The sequence below is a fragment of the Aaosphaeria arxii genome (assembly GCF_010015735.1).
Source record: "Aaosphaeria arxii CBS 175.79 unplaced genomic scaffold BU24scaffold_7, whole genome shotgun sequence".
Taxonomy (NCBI): Eukaryota; Fungi; Ascomycota; class Dothideomycetes; order Pleosporales; genus Aaosphaeria; species Aaosphaeria arxii.
Window position 1 is genome coordinate 1,789,237 of NW_022983480.1, and position 19,716 is coordinate 1,808,952.

At 50.9% G+C, this 19,716-nt stretch overlaps 7 protein-coding genes across 7 annotated transcripts; 4 read left to right on the forward strand and 3 right to left on the reverse strand.

Moving 5' to 3' along the window:
* Nucleotides 1–657: 657 nt before the first annotated feature.
* On the reverse strand, nucleotides 658–5,428 carry BU24DRAFT_374999 (non-repetitive nucleoporin-like protein). The gene is made up of 4 exons (XM_033524580.1): nucleotides 5,004–5,428; nucleotides 2,509–4,944; nucleotides 1,719–2,455; nucleotides 658–1,655 (listed from the first exon to the last, which is right to left on the reverse strand). Exons 1-4 carry the CDS (start codon nucleotides 5,200–5,202, stop codon nucleotides 987–989), a joined length of 4,041 nt encoding a protein of 1,346 aa, XP_033381400.1. The 5' UTR covers nucleotides 5,203–5,428; the 3' UTR covers nucleotides 658–986.
* A 114-nt stretch (nucleotides 5,429–5,542) lies between these two features.
* On the forward strand, nucleotides 5,543–6,572 carry BU24DRAFT_425627 (GatB/YqeY domain-containing protein). Its single transcript, XM_033528782.1, has one exon. The coding sequence runs from the start codon at nucleotides 5,758–5,760 to the stop codon at nucleotides 6,310–6,312; it is 555 nt and encodes a 184-aa protein (XP_033381401.1). The 5' UTR covers nucleotides 5,543–5,757; the 3' UTR covers nucleotides 6,313–6,572.
* A 1,155-nt stretch (nucleotides 6,573–7,727) lies between these two features.
* On the forward strand, nucleotides 7,728–10,021 carry BU24DRAFT_375003 (uncharacterized protein). Its single transcript, XM_033524581.1, has 3 exons — nucleotides 7,728–8,940; nucleotides 8,987–9,068; nucleotides 9,121–10,021. The coding sequence occupies exons 1-3, from the start codon at nucleotides 8,050–8,052 to the stop codon at nucleotides 9,639–9,641; spliced, it is 1,494 nt and encodes a 497-aa protein (XP_033381402.1). The 5' UTR covers nucleotides 7,728–8,049; the 3' UTR covers nucleotides 9,642–10,021.
* Nucleotides 10,022–10,164: 143 nt separating this feature from the next.
* Nucleotides 10,165–11,236, forward strand: BU24DRAFT_396370 (Arv1-like protein; the record flags this gene model as incomplete). The annotated part of the gene is made up of 3 exons (XM_033525298.1): nucleotides 10,165–10,393; nucleotides 10,457–10,510; nucleotides 10,580–11,236. The coding sequence occupies exons 1-3, from the start codon at nucleotides 10,205–10,207 to the stop codon at nucleotides 11,234–11,236; spliced, it is 900 nt and encodes a 299-aa protein (XP_033381403.1). The 5' UTR covers nucleotides 10,165–10,204.
* A 920-nt stretch (nucleotides 11,237–12,156) lies between these two features.
* BU24DRAFT_465395 (uncharacterized protein) lies at nucleotides 12,157–12,647 on the reverse strand (the record flags this gene model as incomplete). Its single annotated transcript, XM_033532270.1, has 3 exons — nucleotides 12,157–12,283; nucleotides 12,479–12,562; nucleotides 12,637–12,647. The coding sequence occupies 3 exons, from the start codon at nucleotides 12,645–12,647 to the stop codon at nucleotides 12,157–12,159; spliced, it is 222 nt and encodes a 73-aa protein (XP_033381404.1).
* A 3,158-nt stretch (nucleotides 12,648–15,805) lies between these two features.
* BU24DRAFT_263552 (uncharacterized protein) lies at nucleotides 15,806–16,688 on the forward strand. Its single transcript, XM_033522526.1, has 2 exons — nucleotides 15,806–15,835; nucleotides 15,891–16,688. The coding sequence occupies exons 1-2, from the start codon at nucleotides 15,827–15,829 to the stop codon at nucleotides 16,650–16,652; spliced, it is 771 nt and encodes a 256-aa protein (XP_033381405.1). The 5' UTR covers nucleotides 15,806–15,826; the 3' UTR covers nucleotides 16,653–16,688.
* Nucleotides 16,689–18,055: 1,367 nt separating this feature from the next.
* Nucleotides 18,056–18,948, reverse strand: BU24DRAFT_396375 (NAD(P)-binding protein; the record flags this gene model as incomplete). Its single annotated transcript, XM_033525299.1, has 2 exons — nucleotides 18,564–18,948; nucleotides 18,056–18,429 (listed from the first exon to the last, which is right to left on the reverse strand). Exons 1-2 carry the CDS (start codon nucleotides 18,685–18,687, stop codon nucleotides 18,056–18,058), a joined length of 498 nt encoding a protein of 165 aa, XP_033381406.1. The 5' UTR covers nucleotides 18,688–18,948.
* Between the last annotated feature and the right edge of the window lie 768 nt (nucleotides 18,949–19,716).

A 19,716-nucleotide genomic window follows, 5' to 3' on the forward strand; every position in this document is an offset into this window, starting at 1 on the left:
AGGAAGATGGGTGACGGGCGAGATCTACATGGTCTGATTAGGGGAGGATGTGTTAAGGTGTATGTATATGCATGGTCATGTATACATGCATGGGAGGTGTACTGTTCTAGTCGTATCTTCCTTTGTGAGTATCTCTCTGCTTGTATTTGATAAATGTGTCTGGTTCGAAATTCCCTCCACTGCGTGGTCTCTGTCCCGATTTATCCCAATGAGAAAGTTCGAGTGGGCGGTAGGTTTCCTGGATTAACACATGCAAGACTCACGACAGACAGCGCATATCTACGGTCGTCGTTGTTTTTGATATGATATTCACGTGTGAACTCATCATCTTCCCCATCATTTGTTACAACTTACGAATAAACAAAGGTCGCTCTTGTAACCTCAACTCCTGCTGGATTCAATCAATGATTACATCTTTCACATCCGTCTTACCTACATGTTCGAAAGATGCATTATCTCACACACGATAGTGAACCCTCTTTCGGAATTAATGATGATCCTGATGTTGATGATGATGATGATGATGCTGCCTGGAATAGTCTTTGGCCGAAGAAGAAAAATTGAACAGTTTTACAGAGTTACACACTTAGACTCAAAAAGAGACATACACATACACACAACGCCAAGCGCTGATGGATAGAAGATTCTGAGAGACAAGAAAAAAGGTGGCACAAGCCAGATTTAAAATAGTGAACAAAAAACAGGACCCCCACACAGACACACAAGAGGACTCCAAAAATCCCCCCAACCCGAGAGATGGATGATAAAAAAAAAAAGCCCAATGCCGTTCCATTATATATCCTATCCACACGATCCCTTTCGATTTCCTTCTTGCAAAATGCTTTCTCTCGGCTTTTGGGTTTCGGGTTTGATTAAAGAGGTTGGTAGGTAGGTTCGTGTTTTGTACGCGGAAAGATAATGACATACGTGATTGTATAGAAACCAAGGGTCATGCCTTTCTCTTTTGGGGGTAGGTGGCTTCATGTTCATCGTGCACAGCTATCGACGAATTCCTTGAGCTCCCTTCCTCTTTCTATCCACTCCTTGTCGTCCGCGCTATCCCTCCTCAATCCGTTGTCGCTCTGAAGGACCACACGAAGGCAGTCTGCGAGTCCAAGGGCGTTCTCCTCCGCTCCGAAGGGAACCCCTTGCCTCCTGCTTGTCTCTTTCCATTGGTTGATTGTGTAGATGATCCATTTGACGATCAATTTCCTCTTAGGACCGGTGAATGGCGGTTCCTGTGCGTACCAGAGTGACTCGAGAGTAGCGACGAGCGCTTCGAAAGGCGCATCGAGCTTGATGAACACGTCGATAGGCCAGGTCAGGTTAGAGCAAGGAATGAGCTCTGCGGCACCGCGGCTCGGGGTGGAGTCGTGGTTGTAGTTTTGCACATCGTACTGGAGAAGGAGTTGGAGGAGGATGTTGACCGGGAAGACGTTCTCGTTCAGATTGACGCGGCGACCGACATTTTCAACTTCGAGGGACACAGTCTCCCACGGTGCTTGTTGCTGGTTCTCCACAGCTTGCGTGTGAACCCTCTCAATCAGATTCGTCCAGGTTGAGCGCACATCTGGAATGCTCCGGTGGTCGGCTGCGTGGTAGATAAGCAGGGAGATGTCGTAGTAGCCTGCCTGGTCGGCATATTGGTGATAAAGCTAAGAAACTACAGTTAGCAAAACAGTCCAAGGATCCACTGGATGCCGTGAACAAAAACTTACTTCATCGAGGGTAAGGATCTTGCTATCGAGTAGCTGGAGCACCCCTTGCCTTCGTTCTCCTTGCAGGCGAGGATCGTTCTTGATCTTTTGTAGGATGTCATCTTGGATGTTAGCGATATCGAGGTGATCGCTGATGTTCCTAAGCAACTCCTGTCGTGACTGGCGGTTTCGTGCACCCATCTCGGAGAATCCCGTCACTCGTGTCGAAGCGTTTGCTTTCGCACGGGAAAGATACTCAATACGCTTCTCCAACGATAGATCGAAATCACCCTTTGCCAACTCGAATTGTACCTCGGCTGCGCTCAGGAAGTCGCTGTAGTGAGCATAGTAGCGCCACAGTAGATCGGCATGAGACATGTTTGTGGCCGAGCTTCGTCGAAGGTAGTCCACCACATAGGATGAGCTGATCTCAAGGAGGCGGTCTGCCCAGCCTCGGGAGAGATACCAATCATAGAGGTAGTTCTGGAATACCTCGTCCTCCGAGTTGTTGATTTGCTCGTAAGCTTCGTGCTTCCGGCGGTCAATAACCGAGATGACACCGTCCTGTGTGGGAGGTTGAGTGTTTGCAACTTGGTCAACGGCTTCAATGACGCGGAAAATGAGGTCGTAGCATTCTGTACGTTTGATGTACACCTCTTCTCGCACATCCTGTGCTGGTCGACCATCCTTTATCCAAGACAAAGCCTTGTTACCTCGATCACTGTCTTGTGCCACCTTCAATGCTAATTTGATTGCACCTGTGACTTTATCAGTACAAATGCTCTTTGACCATCATCTCCGCTAGACTTACCAGCATAGAATTGCAACTCCACAAACTTATTCACAGCAGCAGTAAGGTGCTCATTGCTCAAACTCTTGCCCACTTGCTCAAACAGCCTCAAGCTGTCGTTCAGAAGAATTCGACCTTGCTCCGCATTGGCACCAAGGTCACTGGCCTTCTTCAGGTTTTCTTGCGCTTTGAAGATGACAACATCGTCAGAGCTGCAGAAGCTTCCACACTTCCTTCGAAGTGCTTCCGCAACTGTCTCGACGTTCGAACCCTTGGTGATGTTGCGATTGACAATGGCTTTCACAAGCTCCTTCGCGAGCACTTTGCCCTGACTGACGCTAAAGAGTCCTTGGAAAGTGAGCTGCAGAACGCTTGCCCTCGAGTCTGCTGGAAGCAGAACGAGAATGTCTTCCAGTCGCTCATCGAACAAGACCAAGACGAAGGCAATGCCTTCAATAATGTTATTGATGAGTTGAAGCAAGCTACTCAAAGCGCGGTTCTCGCCTTGAAGCTCGATTTCGTCTTTGCGCGAGGTCACGCGACCCATTGCTTCGGGTCCGGATAGGCCATCAATATGCTGTTTGTTTGTATCCAAGAACTCTTGAAGTTGCACCAAAGCGCCTTGAATCTCCTGGAGCTTCCCAATACTGTGAACAGGCTCAAAGATCGACCCGGTCGGGATCTTCTTTTCCTTGATGATTGGCGATTGCCAGATCGAACGAACCAATCGAGAGACGTACATGGCGATTCCATCGTGTCTAGGGGATGGTCGGACGCTATCGACAGTCAAGTCGTCAGGTCGCGTGTTGTCGTCCAAGCTTGCACGGCCGCCGTGCTCAATGAAGACCTTTCGAGCAAACTCCAAAACCTCTGGGTCGCTGACCTTGGCCACGCGAGAGTCAGGGCCAACGTCTGAACCCTGGCCACATGCAACAGCAAGAGCCGCCGAAGCAAGCTCTCGCACGCCGTATTGTGATAACAAAGATCGGATATCACCCTCAATGCCTTCCGAGCCACCTGGAGATTTGATGATAGAAGCCAGAATATCCACTAGACGCCGTCTCCGGATGGTCTCGATACCATTGTGCGTCATGATGGCAAACTCAGTCTGCTTCCTGTCGAATTGTACTGCAAGCTCATTTCCAAAACCAATCGGCCGCTCCGCAGCAGAGAATGGGTCTGAAACCAATCCAATATCCTGGACGAGACCTCCGAGAGGGTGTTGTTGAGATGTTTCCGTGAATCTCACATTTGGAGAAGGGTCATTTCCAATCTTTCCGGTGTGTGGTGCTGATGCAAAGAGGAAGTGTTGATTTGGGTCGCTTGGCTTGGCCACGAAGCAAAAGAACGATCCTGGAGCAAATCTAGCTGCTTTTATGGTGGTTGTCAAAACCTTGGAGTCGTAGCCTAGGGGCGCAGCTGCTTGATATGGCTGTAGCTGCGAAGAAGTTGCCTGGGGAGGGGGATTGCCGTCCGCTGGAGGGAGTCGAATATGTCGTACTTGCATACTATTGGGTGCAGCCATTGCATCGCTGTAATAGCCGCCAGTAGTTGTGCTAAGGTATATCCTGACTCCAGAGGTTGTCGTCGCAACCAGCGATAGCTGACCGGCCTCGGGTGCCGCGATTGGGTCGATTCCAGCGATCTTCATGTTCGGGTCCAGCAACTCGGATTGACGAATGATGTGGCTACACATTGTCCTTAATCTTGTAAGTGGCATCGTAATGGCCAGGTCGAGCGATGTGATTGTTCGCATATGGAACACGCGGATGTTTCCATTCGAGGATAAGGTGTATAGCACATTGCGCGTATCGTCCACTTCCATTTGTACAACATACGGAGATTTGGCGGCCGAGTACCAGCCTAGCGATGGGAAACCGATCGACTTTTTCACGTGGTTTGTCTTGCTGCATTTGCTAGCGAACCACTTCTCCTCCTGCTGGTAGTAGAGTTCGTAGACATCCTCTGAATCTCGGCCGTCGCCAAAGAAAATCCGCCCTGTCTTTGCCGAACCAGCAATAGCAGAGACCGAAGTACCTCTCACAGAGACGGAGAATCCAGTCCGGTAGAGTGTTATTCCAAGCACGCCTTCCGGGCCCCTGTTAGTCTCGACAGCGATGAGGAAGATGGTCTCTACAGTCGCGACTACTAGCAGGTGTGAGATAGTGGGAACGAATACACGCGCCCGTGGCTTCACAAGCTTAACACTTGTAATGAGATGGGGTTGTTCTTCGTATCCAACGAGTTCTGGGTTGGGATGTGTGTAGTCCCAGAGGTAGAGCTGATTGTCAACTGAGACCCAGGCGTGATTGATCTCCGCGAACAAGCCCATGTTGGTGTTGATCTGGGTTTCATTGACCTGCTCGAATATGCGCTCCGGGATCTCGTATGTCCTGAGCTTCTGGAACGGTGTCAACGCAATGTGTTCGGCGGGTTCATAGTCGCCGGATATGCCCTCTACACAAACAGATATTAGCACTTCCCCAACTCCACAACTGATCCAGATTACCACTCACGTCCAACATATGACTCTAGGTCGCGATATCGTCGATCCTTCTCCAACATTTCATTGACTGTTTTCGCAGCCCGTTCTATGGCTGTAGATGCAGGTGTAGGCTGCGCCGTTGGTGCTCTTCGTAGCTCTGGCCGGGCGGGCGCAGGAGTGATGGGGAAGACCCCCGGCCCAGGGCGTTGAGGTGTCGCAGGTGGATTCATCGCGATGGCTCTATTTGGAAGTGGAGGGTCTCTGTCGTGGTGATGGAACCCGCGTAGTGAGAAGGAGGGTTAGGATGAAGGCGAAGTTACGCGCTGTTGGCCGACATGGACATTAGATGTTGCGCACACTGACCGAGAGGAAAATGCGAGAGCGCAAGCGATGGAAACAAAGGGAACGACAAGTCCAATTGCGCCGTTGAAGTGAATGGAGGCGCAAATGAAGCTGTGAAAGCTGTAGTCGAACAACAAAAGCTGTGCCAAGAGAGCGCAGGGATCTGAGCTTGGACGCGCGCGCGCGTGTTAGTCATGCAATTTTCTTGTCAAGAAGATACAATGGTATGTGAGAGTATGCCTCATGAAATAGGCATACAAACTACAAAAACAATATATTTCCTTTCCTACGAGCATTTTCAAGTATATCTGAGGATTCCCTGATATCGTCCTGAATCATTGGGCACGATACCCTATTTTAAGATCAACCCTCATACGACCCACGATTGCACCTCAACCACACAAACAACTACCACAACGAATTGCCTTAAATAGAACAAAGCAATGTCTCTTTTCCGATCCGCTGGACTCCGCTTTGCGCGGCCTTCCATTCAATTCACATGTGCACGCACATTCGTCACAAGCCCGCGATTGAACTCAGACTCGCCGGTCCTGTCCCGCCTCAGAAGTGACCTGAAGACTGCGATGCGCTCGAAAGATACCCCGCGGCTCAATGTTCTGCGTGCGCTTCTCGCCGAGATAACGAATGCCTCCAAAACGAACAAGCCCATCGAATCCGACGTTCTGCTGTACGGGCTTCTGAACAAACAGATTGCAGGATCCGAGAAGTCGGTGGAGGAATTCCAGAAGGCGAAGAGGGACGATTTGGTACAAAAGGAGCAGGGCCAGATTGAAGTCATGAAGGGATACCAGGAAGAGATTCCTCAGCTCAGTCAGGAGGAGATGGATAGAGTGATCCAAGAGGTAGTGAATAAGGCCAAGAGCGACCCTACAGCGTTCAACCGTGGAGCAGTCATGAAGGCAATCTTTGCTGAGGTTGCTGGCAAAGTGCACGATTCGAAATACATCTCTGAGAAGGTTAAGGAGCTCACTTCGTAAGGGAAAAGGGCGACTGGTTGACGAGTTGGTGATAACGTTGGAATGATTGTATGATAGCCTATACTTAACGTATGTAATCTCAATTCCTGTAAGCTAGCATTGTAGGCCAATATAGATCAACAATTGGCAAGATGGTAGGTTGTGCCGAATCTGCGCCTGAGACTGTGCTGAGCTCATTGTTTATGTGAGTAGTGGTATTCTGTCTGGATAATGCGGAGAATATCATAGTCGGAAGGACAGGCTTGCGAATAGGATGTAGTGACTATCCACAAACATCTAAGATTGAAGTATCCCTTTGGTAATATGATCAGCGCTCTATGGCCTTTGCAATTCTACAGGCCATCTGATATGCAGGTTTGTCTCTTCGACAGTCCCAGATACTGTTCGTTCAAGTGGAAGTTTTTAGATGACATTGGAAACTTGTACCAGAAATTAGAGCTGTCCGTTCAATCGGAAGGTATGGCGACAACGAACGGCAGTACTCTGTGTACACTGGAGGCATAGGCATAGGCATAGGCATAGACATAGGCGAAGGTGTAGACGTAAGTATGGCGGGTTTCAGATATCCCACTAATGAGCTACCCAGACACCAGACCCAGAGAGAGAGTGCTACTGTGTACAGTAGATACCGACCGCCTCACTGCGGCCTCACCCTCCGGTCCCTCGCCTCGTCCCCCTGTCTTTGGAGTCTCGAATGTCGCAGCCCAGCCCAGCCCCCCAGTTTCCCACCACCAATGCCACCAGTGCAACGGATGCAACCAATGCAGCCGCTACGTCATTGTGCTTGACAAGAAACCTCCATGCATCTCCATGTCCAGCAAATCTCCATCTCTTCCGTCCCAGGTCAGAAGACATTTTCTTTTCTTATTCCTATCATCGAAGGGAGGGATAATCCCTCCGGACTAGAGACACCGGTGGTCCATGGCCCATCCATAGAGTGTGAAAGAGCTTATGCTTGTTCAGCATTGTGCGCCTTTGTTAATTGAATGGGTCGAACACTCGTACTAATGAGTGCCCAAACGAACAGCGGAAAGGCGATGGTCTGTTTCAAGTCAGAGTACGAGTGCATAGTGAGGACGAGATGTGATTTGCAAAATATATAAGGTATTCTTGATTGCGTATGGTGCTTGTTGAGCACATGTCGAAGTAGGTTATGGATGGATGGTAGATCCGCCAGTAGCAGACCGATGTCCGTCTTCGTAACCGTTCCCTCATGCAGGGGTCGACACTCGTAAGTGTTAAAATGTGTGATTGTGTGCTCTGTACGGTGTAATTATGTACTCATAGTGTGTAGTGTGTGTACATAGTGTGTGGTGTGTGATTGAGGTGTTGCTGTGGGAGGTGGAGGTGGGATGGCGCCCGATGACGCACGACATGGCACTTCCCTACCCTCCAACCCTCAAGTTGGCCGCATCATCCACTCCACCAACTTTTATCTCGACGTCTCCCTCCCTTCCTCCCTGGCACAATCCCAAAAAGCCCAAGACCTTCCGCGTCTCTCCTGAGTCCTAGCATTCGCTTGCAAGATAAAGCCACCCGCTCACTCCAAATTCATCTTCCCTCTCTCTCTCCATCATTCTCTCGTTCTGTCAATTCATAATACCCCCCTTACACAGTAGTAGCTCTCGCACTATATTCTGTTGACCCGCCCTCCCCCGCATCCACCCACATCATTTGGTATCAACACTTATTTACTATTGGGTTTGCAACCCCTGAGCTCTATAAACGAAAGCAATCATGTATCGTGCTTCTACCGGAGATTTGAGCTACCATGATGATCCACCCATCCGAGGTGGTGGCGCGGAACGATGGGATCGTGATAGGTTCGAACGCATGAGGAGCCGAGGACCTCCAGGACCTCCAGGACGTGGTGGTGACGAATTTGACCATTACCGCTTTCAAGAGCACGACCGCTTCCCTGGAGGCCGTCGAGACGTCGACATTCATGAAGACATCGACCGTCGAGGCGGCCGCGGTGCCCCGGTCATGGAACGTGATCGCTTCCGAGAGGATGAGCGCTTCAGCCGGCCACGCCGAAACGAACTTTTCGAAGACCCGACTCCCTCCGAGGTGGCCAATCGAGCACTTGCTCCCTATCGACGCAAGAGCGTTGTCGAGAGAGATGTTGATCTTGCCGTCCGCCGTCCAGCCCGCCCTCAGTACATCCGTCGACAATCGTCTTTGGACACGTTCGACCGCCGGCCGCTTCCACGTTATAGTGAGCATGATCGACGAGAAATCGATCACCGCGACGAATGGAGGGCTCCAGCCAATGTTCCAATCCCGCTTCCCATCCGTGAGCGTAGACGTTCACCCTCTCGCCCCGGTCGCCGCTACGAAGAAGACGATTATGAAGATCTCGCTTATGAACGACAACCCCGAAGGGACGACAGAGAAGAGTTCCGAGAGTTTAAGGTTCGAAGGGAAAAGAGCACCCGTCGTGCACGAAGCCGGAGTCGAGCCGCGCGAAGCATCGCTGCCCACTCTGTGCGCAGCTCGTCATCCTCTAGCTTTGAGGAAGTCGAAGCTCCCGTCAAGCTAGCCGGACGAAAGGGCAAGACCAGGATGCCAAAGCGATTGGTGAAGAAGCAGGCCATCATCGACCTTGGTTACCCGTACGAGGAAGAAGTAGGTATCGTTACCATTTTCTGCTTTCTAAGCTAACCCCGAACAGGAGGACTTCATCATCGTACGTCGAGCTCTCGAGAAGGAGCATATTGATGAGATAATAAAGAGAAGCGAAAGCTACAAAGAAGGTGCGGAGTCGACATGCAGCGATACATTTCATTTTACTAACTATGACGACAGAGAAAACAACCTACGTGTATGAAGAAAGGAAAGAGGAATTCGAAGCCCTTCCCCCGCCACCACCGCCACCACCACAGGAGGAATACATCGCTCCACCACCGCCTCCATCGGTCATTCACCATCACCATCATCCTCCGCCGCCTCCTTCTGTGCACCACTCAGTGGCTCCTCCACCGCCGCCCCCACCACCGCAGAGCGTGCACTATGCACAGTCCGTCCGCAGTGCCTCGCCGCCTCGCCATGAGATCTACGAAGAGCGGATCGAGGAATCCAACCACATCGGAGGTCCACTGACCGTTCTCGTCCCCGAGGAGCGCAGGATCGTTCGCACTGAACGCGACTACCGCACCGAAAGGGAAATCAAGGACGAGATCCGCGCCCTAGAGGCGGAGCGAAGAATGCTCAAGTATGAGCGTGAAGGCGATTACGAGATCATTGAGCGACGAGAGCCTAAACGGGAGATCATCCGCGTGGAGAAAGACAGAAAGGGTAGGTTAGCCCTTGTCCGCTCGGCCCACTAGAGAATGGAGTTGATATTCTGGACAGTACGAAGGGGGCCCCGGCCAGAGCTTGTTGCTGCGATGATGGCTACACTCACATAAACCTCGACCCGAAGCAGTCTCCGAAGACTTTCCACCTGATTTGGCAACACCTATGTTCTACTAGATTACGAAGGGACGATATGGCCTTCACGGTTTCTACGATATGTTTCTCTCAGCTCTGGCAGCATCATTTTCAACTTTGTGATAATGGTTATGGGGACTGGGACTGGATTGGCGCATTTATACAAACGGGGATTTGCAGGGACCTCTCCATTTTGAGAGGAAATTGTGTCACAGTAACGAGATATGTAACTAATGACTATGACGAAATGTTTAAATATCAAATGATTTCCACTATTATGCAAAGGTCTTTTTATTTTTCTCCGCATAGCTGTTATAATGAGACGACCAGACGGAATTAACATGCTTGGCGAGCCCAATCTCCGGATATGCAAGAGTACCTGCATCTATCAGATTAACTCGTAGTCTTCTACACCCCACATTCGCATTACACACTCTATACCCCACAGTTGCACATCTTCATGCCTATATGCATAGAATGTCGATGGCCTGTCAAGACACTCTACACAGAATACAGCAAGGCCGATGATCGATCCCTAGGCAAAGGAGTGCAGCTCACGCAATGCCCGCGCTGCAAGCGTTTCGCCGACAAATATGTCGAGCACGATTTCGTAGTGCTGTTTATCGACCTTGTGTTGATTAAACCACAGGTATTGTTCTACGCCCGAATTCATATAGTTCATATAAGATCAAGATACTAAACAACCTACCAGGTCTACAGACACCTTCTCTTCAACCGCCTGGGACGCGAAGACGACAAATTCGACGTACGTTCCCTCCCATCTCAACATCTTCCCTCTACCACCTGGAACTAACCACAACCGCCACCTCTCCAGCGCTCCATCTTCCGTCTTGGAGTCCTCCTCCTCCTCTTCGACGTCTACCTAACCTGGGCGCGAATCGAGAAGCTCTCCCTCCCACCCAGCTCCCCCTACCGCGTCGCAACCCCCTCAACCCTCGCAAACACAACCACACCCGCGCACCTCTCCCCAGACCTAAACACCAACGCCGCAATCCTCCAAGCACAACCCCTAATCCTCCAATACCTCTTCTTCCTCCTTCTCGTCACCCTCTCCACCCTCTCCTTCCACCTCCCCATCCGCCTCCTGTGCTCCCTCCCTCCCACACGCATCCCGTCCCCCCTCCGCAAACCCTTCACACGCCTAATACCACACTACCCGCACCCGACACCCCTCAGCACTGCGCTCCTCGTCTCATCCTGCACGAAACTGTTCCCGATCCTGCTCATCATTTGGGACTACGACCTCAAGTGGAGCGCGACGGCCGTCAGCTGGGCCGTCATCGTGAATAACGTGGCAGCCATGGAAATCCTAATGGGGTGTGGGTACGTCAGAGCAGGGGTGCTGGTGGGCGTCGGGGCAGGGTTGAGGAGTGTGGTCGGTGGGTTGGTGGTTAGGGGTGTTGGGTTGGGGGATGAGGTTGGGGGGTTGCTGGAGGGGGTGAGGGGTTTGATCAATTGGGTGGGAATGTGATGTGATGTGATGTATGACTGCATTGTACGATTGTCTGTCTGGCGTATGGGATCAAGAGGAAGGGAATGGGGTGCGAAGTGGCAGAGGATGTGCGAAATACCAGAGGAGGCGACGAAATGCCGGAGGAGGCACGAAATACCAGAGGCGGCGCTGAGATACCAGAGGAGGCACTGAAATACCAGAGGTGGCAGAGAGGGCACTCTCGAGGATAGACTCGACGTAGAGGGCTGCTCCACCGATAGAAGGTCCACGTCAGACCCATAGCGACCACCGGGGGGAGTTGTATCATAGAGGCGATTAGAGTTGAAGACAGTTGGGCCCACGTAATCCTTGAGGTTGTGGAGGCTAGACTTCATGTACAGGAGAAGCATGGGTTGGAGACGCAATGGCAATGAATCTATGCAAATGTTTCGATGTGTCTCTCGAACATGATATCCCTCCCCCTCAAGGACATGATATCCCTCCTCCTCAATCAATTGCTGGTCCCAAAAGCGTTGGTAGTACATGTACAAAATCGCGCTATAACACACCAGGCTACTCTTTTCTCGTGGCCGGTCAATTAGAAAAGAAAAAGATAAGACAAATAAAAACGCCAAATGACCCATTGCTGAAGACCCCGCGTACACTCCCTTCTTTCAAAAGGCGGGACGTTTCCCAATTCCATGCTGACCGGACCATCCTCTCTTTCTCTCTCAATTGAATCGTACTCATTCTTCCTCGAGCACTCGCTCAGAATTACGCTGTCCAATCCCGTAACCAGCTTCTCCAGCTTCTTCATCCACATGCCTGCAAAAGCCCAACTACCGCATGACATACCATACTCCCTCCACCACCACCACCCAACTCTTCAATTCCTCGCCCACTTCTCAAACCAAGCTCGTACAATGCTGTTACACGGGCACACGCAACGGACCCCAATCCTAATGCCCCAGATTCCGGATGTCCTCTCTGATCGGCGAGATGAGAGGGTGGAGTTGCGCGAGGAAGGTGATCGCCCACATGAGGTACATGGAGACGGCGGAGAGGAGGAGCGTCGAGCGCCAGATGCTGTTGTGCGCGCGAAGACGACGCTGTTAGTACGGTTGTTTCCGTGGGAGGAGGGGGGTTTGTGCGTTAGAGGGCGAGGGGAGCGCATGTGAATTGAGGGTAGGTAGGGTGATTGATGATGAGGGAACACGGGGAGCTTATGCGCGTGGTGGTGCTGGGATGTGTGGAGGGATGGTGGGTGGAGTTGGAACGTACGTTTGGTTCTCGCCTTTTGGTGAGCCGAACCATGCTCCGGCGCAGAAGATTGCGAGGACAATGAGTCCGATGAAAGGTGCCCAGCTGTGGGTGGGTGTTAGCTATCGTCTGTCGTGTTTGCGGTCGGGGAAGGAGGGAGTGGAGGGCGGGAACATTACCCGTTCGCCATGATGAATGGATGTGGATTGTCGGTAAAGCGGTAGAGGATACTGGTGGAGATAGAGATGGATGTGTCGTTGTGAGGTGTCGTTGTAGCTTCGGACTTCTCGTCAGTACACTGATGGCAAGCGCTGGCTTTGGCTGTCAAGGTTGCCAGCTTCGAATGACGCTTGAGCAATGATGTACCGCTAGTCCATTATGGGGTTAGCGCGTTTACATAGTCGTGGAGATGGGTGAACCGACTATGAAGAGATATTACCTCCGTCCATATTGAATACAATGACAATTCATCATACTTAGGATTAATCAAGGCAATCATTTGAATTATTTATTTGCTTTGAACTTTCACTTATCCTCTAGTACTATAGTATTTCAGCATGAATTAATAAATCATCCAAGATGTCTATGTCCAATCCCAAATCTACCTGGGTAGGTACTGCTACTAATAGATCAAAGTATTATAAACTCCCAATTGCTTATAGAACTCGTAGTTACAGTCATTACTAATATATCATGAAGAACTATACTGGAGCTTCGTATGAGGTGTGGTTCATTGCATCTCCTTTTCATAACTACCATCTCGTAGTGAACTTGCAGTATGAGATGGCGCAACGCACTGCTTGGACAATTATGAACTCGACCCTATGCCACGATTGAGTTTCAATCCATCTTCCTGAAACATGGCTCGAAATAACCCATGAGATATAGCGGCGCCTATTCTGAGTCTTTATTCCAATCACCGGCTAGTTCAGTGGACGTTGGTCGTCCTCCAGGTCATCGATGGGAATACCCCAGAAACTACAAAATTCCAAGGTTGCCCATGTTTGTTGCCCTGCATTTACCTCATTTTCCAGTGGCAAGAGATACACAGACTTAGTTTGGTTTCCTTCCTCCTGGCCCGGCTTCTTTGCTTTTTTGCACGAGTATGCTCGGAACGCACCAGTCGGGCAATTAGCCTCGTCGCCTTGGTGGCGCAGAGCTTTAAGGAATATTTACGGATTAGGGTATTATTTATTGGCTGAATGCTTTGCTTTTCCAAATTACAATCTCAAGCCATGTCCCCTTTCGTCGCATCACTATAAGTTCGTCATTCATTATTATCTGATCTTCACATCTCGTCATTGATCCAACACTCCGTGTAACCAATTGGATTTCTATCGCCTTGTGCCTTGCATTCCGTGCACCCTCAGCAGATTTCATCGACTCACTGTTCTTGGCACTGAATCCTGTTGTATCGCCTTCTTTCCACAAGCATCCAGCTTATCAAGGCAACCATCCAAAATATGCGGGAAACTACTCCCTGGCGAAGAGCAATCGATCTATAACTTGGTCCGACCAAGCTTTTGATCATGTATGGGCCATTTTGTGTCACAATGCTGCATCTCAATCTTCACCGCCAATCTGCAGGCTTTACATAGTAGAACACCAGTAGTCACCCATTCAGGCAACTATGTCGAATCAGATGCATTTTCTCCAGTTGCCTGCTCGCCTACTCCTGGGGGGAACCAGAGATGGCGGCACTAATTCCCACAATACGACGAACCCAAACTCGCGGGGAACTCGTAAGACCTTGTACCAGATCAGTGGATACCGTAGCCAACGGTTACTCATTGAACAATGTCTGAAAGAGATGCCTGGAATGGAGAGCATGAGATCAAAATCGGTGGAACATCCGTGTTACCGAGTTTCTTTGACTCATTGACACCAGGTGCCCATAGAAACAAATCACTTGAATTGTCTGTCAACTCGCCCAGGCGACGCACATGGTCGTACTGCAGGTTACTCAGAGATGGATGAAACCGATGTGCAAAACCACAGCTCACCAGATGCTGAACATGGCTTGAATCTGGTGAGGGATAGTTTGTTTGCTGGCTGGAGTTGAAGTGAAGCGAAGCGCTTATGATGTTTCAGCACCATATATGGCGTACTCCATAACTTGATGACGAGCAGGACCGATACACCTACGTTTCAAAAGCCAGTGAAGCATGGCTTTCACTTGGGGCTGCTAGTGCCCATTGAAGGATGACGCCTGCCCTGTTCTCGAACTACCATGTGCGAGGACCCCTGCGATCTTTAGATAACATCCAGCTGGCATCCACGTCGACCCAAATTCCTTGGGTATCACAGCCTGCGTTTGTCTTTACCATTGGACCACGATCGCCCTATTTTCCTATAGACGTACGGCTGGGTCTGTCCCCGCTTCTACAGGTTACCACTTCTTTGAAGCTGCACATGCCTCATTCCGGGCATTAGCTCAATTGCCTAATGCCCGTCACTGCAAGCTTGCAAGCTTGACGGCCGTTTATATATAATTCGTGTCGTCCTCCTAGATCAGGTTATCATTGACAATTTCGTCCTCCACCTCGCCCTCAATCCTGAAATTATCCCAGCACCAACCTGGTACTGCTCAGGACATTATGGACGACGAGGACATTGTTCTCATCGGCGATGAGTCCGTAACGTCGCCAAAGGATTCTCAGGCTTCCGGACGCTCCACTCCATCAGAAGCCAAAAAGGTGATCTCCAAAACGAAGTCTGCCCGCGAAGATGGGAAGCACCCATCGGAAATGAGCTTTCCAGATCACCCCCCATCGAAATGTTGTTCAAACTGTTTGACAACAGACCGTGTCGTCAGGCCGAGACCCCCTCCAGTGGCCGATAGCATGCCCCGTATGCCTCTACACATGGCCATGCACATGCATCTTCGGGATCCCGAGAAGTTTCCTCACTGCTCGAGCGTGAACTGTCCCTTGGATGGCTGCCCCGGTCGTAAGGTGGAGCCCAGCTATGATAGCTTTCTGCATCAGATGGAACCAGACCTGCCCAGTTTTACACCTTTCAAAGGGCCATCTCTGCCGTATCGAGGCTACCCTGCTTCCAGGTATTCGAATGTAACGACGATTCTCCCTAGAGGTTGTGCCGTAGCTAACTTACTTGCAGGTATCGCCTATTCCTCCGCCTCCGCCTCCCCCTCCGCCCCCGATGATGGTATGTCTTGCAGTCTATGATGTGGTGATGCTGCTAATGCTGATTCCAAGGCTCCTCCTCCTCCCCCTCCTCCTCCACCTCCGCCGCCAGTAAGATTCATTCTCGAAAGAGAGAATAGGAGACTTTGACTAACTGCTACAACAGCCGCCGCCGCCGCCGCCGCCACCACCACCACCACCTCCTCCTCCCCCTCCCCCTCCAATGTCGCCAGTAAGTAGTTTGATCTGATGTTGCTAGAGTATAAAAGAAAGACTAATCAGTACAGCAACAGCTAATTCCGTTGCCGCCGCCTCCTCCACCACCTGTTCAGAACGCCCCTGACATTGTCGTACCGGGTCGGTACTTATCTGGGCCCTTCCACGGGAAAGACACCATCTTCGAGATCAGGTATCCTCGAAGGCACATTCTGAGGCAGGTACACGCAGCCCAAGCCGCCGATTTCGAGGAGTACAAGTGGCTCTTCCAGTACGGCGACTCGGACAAATGGTACTTCAAACCGACCAAGTCGCAGCGCCATCACTGGGCAAGACAAGAGCTCTCGGGCCGGAAAGCAGACGAGATTCCGGCGGTAGAGGAGGTCATGCCTATCACTTTCGAGCAACCCATCTTGTGGGCATCTGCTGCGCTGACGACTCCTCCCGACGACGACATTTACGATTGCGGCGAAGACCACTCGGGCTGCGACGACTTCTCCGGGAGATGCCAAACCTGTACGGATGAGAAGTCCGAGGCGCTCGAATCTACTGACCTCGAGTATTGCGTGGTGATGTCAGCGCTCCAAGGTCACGCTCCCGGATGCCCCCATCCGGGAAGGAAGATGTACATGATGGCGAGATGTGGAAGTCGCGAGGCGGCGGCCACACAAGCATTCCACTATGCGAGTCTCGGATCGCACGTCGTCTTCTCCTGCGTCTTCAGGCTGGGAGAGTCATTCGAAGACCGCATCGGCCCCGTAGCACGGGTCGAGGAGCTCTGGAATCTGGCCGAGGAGGCCGAGAACGACGAGGTGATCCGGGTCTTCTACTGATCATGGAAAGAAACATGGGATAGAGGGGGTGTTTTCAACACACTTGCTCTCTGAAAGTCAAGGGATACAGGTTACCTTTGAAGCTCTCCAACTGGCTTGAGTCTGTGACGACGAGTCAGGGGGAGAAAGGATCTCGGGTGGACAATAAATAACATCTTCTGCACCAACAGGAATTGGTTCGCAGTATCGTGGCGGGATTCAACATACCCGTCCTTCTTCTCGTTCTTATTCTCCTCCTCCTCATCCTCTACTTGCATCTTCCTCACCCCCAACTTGAGTACTCCGTATTCTATATTGTTTTCTTTCGGCCCGTTCGCTCACGGTCACATGTCGGATCCGGGCGTCGGGTTTTCCCCTCTTCTCCTTTCTGACGCGCGTGCGTGTGTTGTTCTGCTTTGCCTGTTCAACGTAGCACACCGTCAGCCTTTTTCTGCAGCAACAACGCACGCACGCATACAGCTTACCGATGACTGCAAACTCAAATTGGAAAACCTTCACTCCACGACATACCCTCCAGAGGAAAGGGGGGCCAGAAACCCCAAGATTCCTTCAACGGCGGGCGGGGGTTTCTTCCTTCCTTTCTCCCTACACCAATCGATACCTTAGGGGTCGTGGCAGGCTTCGCTTACGATCTATCCTCTCATATGTCTCGCCATATCGACTTGTCGGCGCGCGCCTCCAATCAGTGAGAGCCACGCGACCACTCACTGTGTGTAATTTTGCCGGCTCTCGCGCTCTCTCCTTCATCGACGAAAAGCCTTGGGGGTATTGTCTTTCTGCTCTCGATATGGTGGTCTGAATAACCTTATGTAACGGGAGTGGAACGAAGCCCCGGCGCGGTAAGGTGATGGCTGGTTGGGCCGCTGGTGTGCTGGCATCGAAGGTAGGAGTGAGTGTCGGTTTGGTAAGTTCGTGTGGTTCCGTCGTGTGGGCGCGTATCTGTTTTGTTTCTCTCTCTTCCTTTTCGTAGCTTCTTCTTCTTCTCTTTACGTCAAATTCTGTCACTACCATAATGATATCTTGATACTTAGACTTTTTCCAATTCGATGTGTGTCTTGCAGAGAATGCGTGTTCATGTGTGTGTGAGTGCCTGCTTGTTACTATCTTTATGTTACCTACCTAGGTACCCATTTATGTCCCAGACAAATGATGATGTAGAGTCCTCCCTGAATAAGTCCTTTCGTGAAGAAGCCATCGAAGACACGAAACCGCTGGATCTGTAGAAGCGGGCAAACCGAAGACCTTAATATTCAAAATACACTCCAGGCAGAGTCTCCAGCTCGCTCATACTCCATTGAAAATCCACTACTAATGGCAGACAAAATCACCACCTCTTGCTGCAGACTTTATATCTCCATCAATCCACCAAGACCCACCGACACACACATTCATGCCCTCCCCTATCACAACCGACTCCACTCCCTCCCCGCGATCTTCAACCCCTCCTCCCCATCCACAAGCACACACCACCCCTCCCCGCCGTTCCCGCCCTCCCCCGCAATCGCCGCCTTAAACTCCCTCCTCGCATACTCCAACACCTCGTCGTCGAACGTCCCCGGCTGCAGCCACACCGCCGGCACGCCCGCCTCCTTCGCCTCCTTGAGTAGGTTCTTGGTGACCGCGGGGGGCGTGATGACGGATAAGGAGTACGAGGACGGGTCCGCGAGCTTCGACGGCGAGGCGACGGTCTCGTGGTCCGCGGAGAGCGCGGTGATGGTGGGTGCGCGTGGGTTCAAGGGCGTGACGGGGAGCGAGTGTTGGAGGTACCATGCGAACACTATTTGTTCCGCACTCACATGTTAGTTCACTCTTGCTTTCTTTCGGCCGGGCGAGAAGGGAGTCTCGTGGGTAGGTAGAGTAGAAGGATATAAGGAAAGGTGGAGAGAGAGGAGGGGAGGGGAACGAGCGTACCTTTGTGGCCGAACTTTGCGGTGTCGGAACTTGCGCCCGCGACGGCGAAGCGCGGGGAGGAGAAGAAGATGCGGAGGGCTTCGGACATTTGGGCTTCTTTCTTTTGGCTGCGCGTGGTGGGCATGTAGGTGGAAAGCGATTAGAGGCTTCCGAGTGTTGTGTGTAGGTTGGAGATTAAGTATTGGGTATCGTGGGTGTTGCGTGGAATGATTGTTGTAGTTGTAGGATGGATGATGGATGGATGGACGGTTGCGGGTGTTTGTTTGGCGGGGAAGCTTCAATGGAGGGGCGGAGGGTTGACCAACTAGGTAGGTACCTGCTTGGTCAATTGATTGATTAATTAATAGATGGACCCTGGAATTATTAAATTCGCTGTCTATTCTTCGTTTGATTCGATGAAACTGGAAAAGGAAAAGTAAAATAGTAAAAAAGCCGAGGCTGTACGGAGCTTAGCAGCTGTTCTACGTCTTCGTATATCTGCGTCACGTCATAATGCGTTTGGATTTCACAATCATCTATGGAGCCGTGGGAGCTAACACAACCAACTGTGGGAGAAGTGATGTCTGAATTCCAAATAACGAGCAGATAGTATGTCTGAACAATTTCTGGGCAATTTACAATGTGTAAACTAGAATCAAATAGGCAATTGATTATAACAATCTTCCTAATTCGGACTTTTGGCGGGCAGCATGCTATACAATCAAATAGTATTGCCAACTATGATAACTTACATTTTCCCGATGGATTTGTGTGCTTTGAAGAACTAACTTCCTGCCTATCAAACCTACAATCCAACCTGGTTCTCTGACAGGAGTTGCCAGGCTGCTCCCCAAAAAGTACTGCTCCGAGAGATTGGGCAATTCTTTTCCAACGACCATTTCTCTAACAAATATGAACATCGTCACCCAACAACAACAACAATCTATTCCGGTCAACACCTAGTGCTCCTTCCCAACCCAATCTGCGATCAGCACATCAAAGCGGCAAAAAAACATACAACAGCGGGGATTCGCCAATAGTCACCCACTTGGCTACTAATCCGCCAGTACTCTGCTTAAGTCCGGCTGAGCGAACGGGAAGCCCTGTTTTCAGAGTCCAGTGGTCGTATGTGACAGCTCCGTCTCTTTGTTTGCGATAAGAGCTGAGAGATGTT

Excerpts from the sequence above, each read along its gene's own strand:
- BU24DRAFT_374999 (XM_033524580.1), bottom strand. The coding sequence starts at position 5,202 with ATGAATCCACCTGCGACACCTCAACGCCCTGGGCCGGGGGTCTTCCCC. Across the intron at positions 4,945-5,003 it reads CCTAGAGTCATATGTTGGAC|AGGGCATATCCGGCGACTAT; the intron begins GTGAGTGGTAAT and ends CTGTTTGTGTAG. Across the intron at positions 1,656-1,718 it reads AGATCCTTACCCTCGATGAA|CTTTATCACCAATATGCCGA; the intron begins GTAAGTTTTTGT and ends GTAGTTTCTTAG.
- BU24DRAFT_425627 (XM_033528782.1), top strand. The coding sequence starts at position 5,758 with ATGTCTCTTTTCCGATCCGCTGGACTCCGCTTTGCGCGGCCTTCCATT.
- BU24DRAFT_375003 (XM_033524581.1), top strand. The coding sequence starts at position 8,050 with ATGTATCGTGCTTCTACCGGAGATTTGAGCTACCATGATGATCCACCC. Across the intron at positions 8,941-8,986 it reads GTTACCCGTACGAGGAAGAA|GAGGACTTCATCATCGTACG; the intron begins GTAGGTATCGTT and ends AACCCCGAACAG. Across the intron at positions 9,069-9,120 it reads AAGCGAAAGCTACAAAGAAG|AGAAAACAACCTACGTGTAT; the intron begins GTGCGGAGTCGA and ends CTATGACGACAG.